The sequence below is a fragment of the Trachinotus anak genome, unplaced genomic scaffold (assembly GCF_046630095.1).
Source record: "Trachinotus anak isolate AG129_WGS33_773 ecotype Australia unplaced genomic scaffold, CSIRO_AGI_Tana_v1 ptg000032l, whole genome shotgun sequence".
Classification (NCBI taxonomy): domain Eukaryota; kingdom Metazoa; phylum Chordata; class Actinopteri; order Carangiformes; family Carangidae; genus Trachinotus; species Trachinotus anak.
Window position 1 is genome coordinate 10,030,808 of NW_027273883.1, and position 4,818 is coordinate 10,035,625.

A 4,818-nucleotide genomic window follows, 5' to 3' on the forward strand; every position below is an offset into this window, starting at 1 on the left:
ATGATTTTCACGGTTTCTCTTGAGCTCAGCTTTTTATTTAAGACTGCATAAAAATCTGCCTTCGCTATGTGAAAGGGATTTCCCTCAGTTTTGTCCTGAACAACCTTATCTTACTAAAATAATGACAACAGTCAAAGAGTATATCATGAGTGCAATGCAGTACGTGGCCAACAAAGACCTGAAGGAATAACACTTGAAGACTGTGCAAAGAATCTGTTCAGTGGCATTTTAATTAAGGATGAAATTAAGTTGTTTTTTTGGCAGGGAAGTATAGTTCATCTGTGTTTGAGGTATGTGATTGTTAGCACTTTCTGTTCAACGCCCTGGAGCTCCTTATCAACCGCAGGGCATTATTTGATTAGTTAACATATTACAACACACAAAGTCAAGGGTGGAAATATTTGACATCGGTAATTGAATTTGCTTACAATATATATGAATTTATTACACTTTATATGGAAAAAAAATCTGACACACACATCATTCTCAATGTTGATTGCAAACACAGAATAATTTAGATTTTACTGTATTTTTCCTGCTATGCGAACACAAGTGGTTCTGAAAGCTTTATCAGTCAATACACAAATGTTCACTTTGTCCAGTTTTTTTCATGGACTGAATGAGCCACCACCATCTGTGAAAGAGAAGCAGTTATTCAAGTTATTAGTCATGGTAGTCATATTACTTATCATTATTAATGTCTTTACAATATATATGTTTATTTTATAAATTAAATTCATTCAATACCATTGAGGTCAAAAATATATCTACATTTTCTTCTGTCTCATTAATGTTTGAAGTATGACTGACTGTTGGTGTAATTATTCATACTCAACTCAATCATTCCTTTTGCCTTAAAATATATTTATCAAAACAAATTACTGGTGTTTGAACATAATAACGAGACACACTATAAAACAGGGCTGAGGTTTATATTGAAATTGGTTCAGCTTATATTCGTTGAAATCATTTTTCAATCAAAAACTTTTGATAATGCAACAAGTTATCTTGATTATCTTGATTCTTTTTACCTATGATTTAGGAACTTTGGAGACATTTTGTGGACTAAACAATTTAGAAGAATAGTCATATTTGTCAAAAATTAATTAGTCTTTTACATCAGTTATATCACAGCAGGAAGCAGATTTGACCTTATGTTTGCTCCCTTCTGCACATCTAACTATATATCATGGAAAATTTAATGACAATCAATCAAACATTTTTGGAGAGTATAGATTGAAGTTATTCTACAACTCGCCTGGCAATGAGAAAAGGAATCCCACCAATAACAGCAGAGGAAGAAGCGGCCCATGGACTGCCTGCTGTTCAGTTCCTGAGAACGGAGACTCTGTAGAGACAAACCAAAGGAAGGGTGAAGCAGGGAACAAATGGAGACATATAGAGGTTGATATCACTATACTAACAAACTCACTTGCTATCGTGATGTGTGAGGTGATATTGCTGTTCATGTTGGTGTGATTGTTGAAGGCCAGACAGGAATATGGACCGCTTTGATCCTCGGTGACGCTGTACAGCCCCAACAACGGACCTGTCGTGTTGACAACCTCTCCTCTGAAAGCCCACTGAAGCTGAGCTGGAGGACTGGACTGTGCTGAACAGAGCATGGTCAGATTGGATCCAACTGAAAAGGAAGTTGTGTTCTGTCCGTTCACTGTGAGAGCCATGTTGTCTGGGCCATCTGAGGGAGAGATAGAGAGAAGAAGAGAGAGCTCTGTAGTGGAACTTGATGGGTCATTTATACTGATTTATGATTAAATCCACATTGTCCTACTCACAGCTGATGGTAAAGTTTACTGGATCACTGGTGCCATTACTGACAGCATTGAACACATGACACCTGAATGGTCCCTGGTCATAGCGGGTCACATTGACTATAGTGAGAGTGGTGTTTCCATCAGTGAGCTGAACTCTGTCACTGGCTGTAACCTCAGAGCTGCCGTTCAGCCAGAGGAAAGAGGGGGAGGATCCAGAGGAGATGGAACATGCAATGACTGCTGAACTGTTGAACTCCATGAAGTCAGTTTGATTTGCCTGTAAGGTTACGTTTGAAATGGGATCTGTGGGAGACAAGAGGATGAGAAATGAATGGAGATGTGATATGATGTAGGCAAACAATGGAAGAACAGCATCCCAAAAAAAGGTTTCATAGGATTACTCTGTGGCCACACCTGCACAATCTAATGCAGTCCAATACAACAGCCTTACCAAAATATCTTATCATACCATATAAGTTTTTTGGTGACATTTTCTGAAATGTGTAAATTGAATTATATGTTTATTACTGAGTGTATAGTTAAAGATATGTTGTAGTGGTTTACATTATACCGGGTGGTGTTTTAAGTGTATTTCTTTATGTCAGATGTCTATTGTTCTGTCTGTTATTTGTTTCTTTTTGTCTTTTATTGTGAAGAACTTTATGACATCTGCTCTTGAAAGGCACTATGTTAATAATCTTACTTACTTATAATATTTGTTGTCCTTCCCAGTAAGGAAACAGAATATTAGAAACAGCTCTGAATATAATGTTATAAACACTATCACGAACTATGACCTCAATGCTAAAACAGTGTTTAACACCTCTGTGTCCCCGTGTTTCCTGTGTCTGTACACTGACTGGTACGGTATATTTATATAGAAAGCATATAGTTGTAAATTTTCTAACATACTCAGTGTGATTCTTTAGATTGTATTTTCTATGGGTAAGCAATGATGTTTTGTGAGTTACTGACCCAGCAGAAACAGACTCTGTGAAACAGAGGGAACAGAAAAGGACAAGATGCAGGTGAGTGTTGACAGACACAGATACAGACAGAAACTAACCAGAGGGCATGCGAGCGAAAGGGCACCAAAACCAAAACACATGCAGGCTGTTACAGGAAGTAGTGAGGCATGTAATTTTTCTGGTTGTCAGTCCAAATATCACAAGACACCAACATGAATTCCTCTAAGTCCTTCATGAATCCACACGTTTTACGTTACACCAGGAACCTGTTTCAGTGGAAAAGGTGCAGTAAACAATTCATCAGCAAATCTTTCTCTCCCTCTCCGCCTCTACCTGTCTAGCTGTGCTTGTTCATTGCAAAGAGCTGCAAAAGACTATTAAATTGTGAAAGCGAAAAATGATACTTGATTATTTCAGTTATTCTTCTTATTATTATGGTGTTACTTGTTTTGCTGTTTTCTGTCTTAGGGCTAAGATTTATGCCCTATTTAGCTGCCACTATCTACATCACTTATTTTATTGCACTTTCTGCCTGCCTCTAAAACAGATTTCCTTGTCCACTGTACATCTTTGTACATATTCCTAATTTACTTACATTGGTCAGAAATATTTCAAAAATGTAATGTTATGTAAAAATTAATTTTTTCATGTGAAAGAAACTTGTTGTTAGACACTGCCTTTTTCAAGCAGGTCAAATGCTGGAGATACACCCACATGGAATTTATTTACTCAACAATACCTGTGGTTAAGCTCTTACCAAATTGCAAAGTAATAAGGTTAAATCTTATGCAATGGTGAAGTGTTTAAGTCACTGTGACAGAAAGTATTCACTCGCTGAAATATCCTTGAAAAATATAATCAATTTTCACAAGATAATACTACTAATACAAAAAACTGTATAAAATAAATGTGTATAGACTTTAGTAGAGAAACTTCCAAAATATCACACTCAAACAGAAGTATTACTTACATGAAATAGGACTTAAACCAGAACTACTTTAAGTGTAACTGTTAAGTGATTCAACAGTATTAGATGTGATCTTTTCCATGCAGTTCAATTAGACAGAGAGGACGGCGTTGTTGCTACTAACTGAACCCTCACCCTGAATTACACTTCTACTGTAATGTTTTGGAGCAGCTATTGTGTTTCTAGTCTCACCCAGAACAGTGATGGAAGCGTTGGCCCTGAGCTGGGGGTCACTGCTCTGCACCACATAGACTCCTGAGTCAGCCATGGTGACGGAGTTCAGAGTGAGAGCTCCAGTGAGGATGTTGACCACCGCCCTGCCGCTGTGACTGGGGATGACAGCCTGCTGGTCCCCCAGCCAGGTGAGGATGAGGGACTCTCCCAGTGCCCAGCTTCCACTCTTCAGAGCTGCTGGAGGAGACAGAGACAGTGTCACTGTGTCCCCGACTGCAGCAGGGTTGATGGAGGGCTGGACCTCCACAGCATTAGAGGCCAGAAAACCTGAGAAAGAGAGTAAAGTCTGTTAGTTACCATAATGTAAGTGTCACAAAATACACCTTTACACTGACATTTGTAAGTGATGATCACAAATTCATCAGCTGTAACAGAGCTACCTTGTATTAAAGCCAGTAATATAATAGCCAAGGTTCCTTCGCTTTTCTTCTCCATTTTGCATTGATGGTCTGAGGATATCCTCACTATTTCTGCTCTATTATAAATGTCCTCTATATGTCCAGCCCCCTACCCATAAATACCTGTTCTTATCAGCAGGTGTCAAACTTACAAAAGGTGCATAACATTTTTTGTTTGCTGTCTTAGGAGAAGTTCTGTAGATGGCCAATCAGCAAAATGACAAATTATGACAGAAGGTATGTGAAGCATGACTGGAGAGTGAGGGGTTGTGGGTGGTGAGTGGTATCAATTATCCTTTTTTTTCTCTCTCTCTTTTGGACGTTTATCCATGTACTGATCATTTCTTACCTATTAGGAAAGGGTAAGGATTTTTTTTTCCTCCCCTGAAAGTTTTGATGGACACAGTGACTTTCAGCCCAGGTCTGTGTGTGTGTTCCTATTGATACTCCACATGTTTTCAGCAGCTTTACAATCA

General features: G+C 38.4%; 1 protein-coding gene across 1 annotated transcript; it reads right to left on the reverse strand.

Annotated features, from left to right (window-relative positions):
- Window positions 1–212: 212 nt before the first annotated feature.
- Window positions 213–4,541, reverse strand: LOC139613865 (cell adhesion molecule CEACAM6-like). Its single transcript, XM_071470827.1, has 7 exons — window positions 4,325–4,541; window positions 3,903–4,211; window positions 1,797–2,078; window positions 1,433–1,699; window positions 1,259–1,348; window positions 507–634; window positions 213–466 (listed from the first exon to the last, which is right to left on the reverse strand). The coding sequence occupies exons 1-6, from the start codon at window positions 4,377–4,379 to the stop codon at window positions 609–611; spliced, it is 1,029 nt and encodes a 342-aa protein (XP_071326928.1). The 5' UTR covers window positions 4,380–4,541; the 3' UTR covers window positions 213–466; window positions 507–608.
- Window positions 4,542–4,818: the final 277 nt, after the last annotated feature.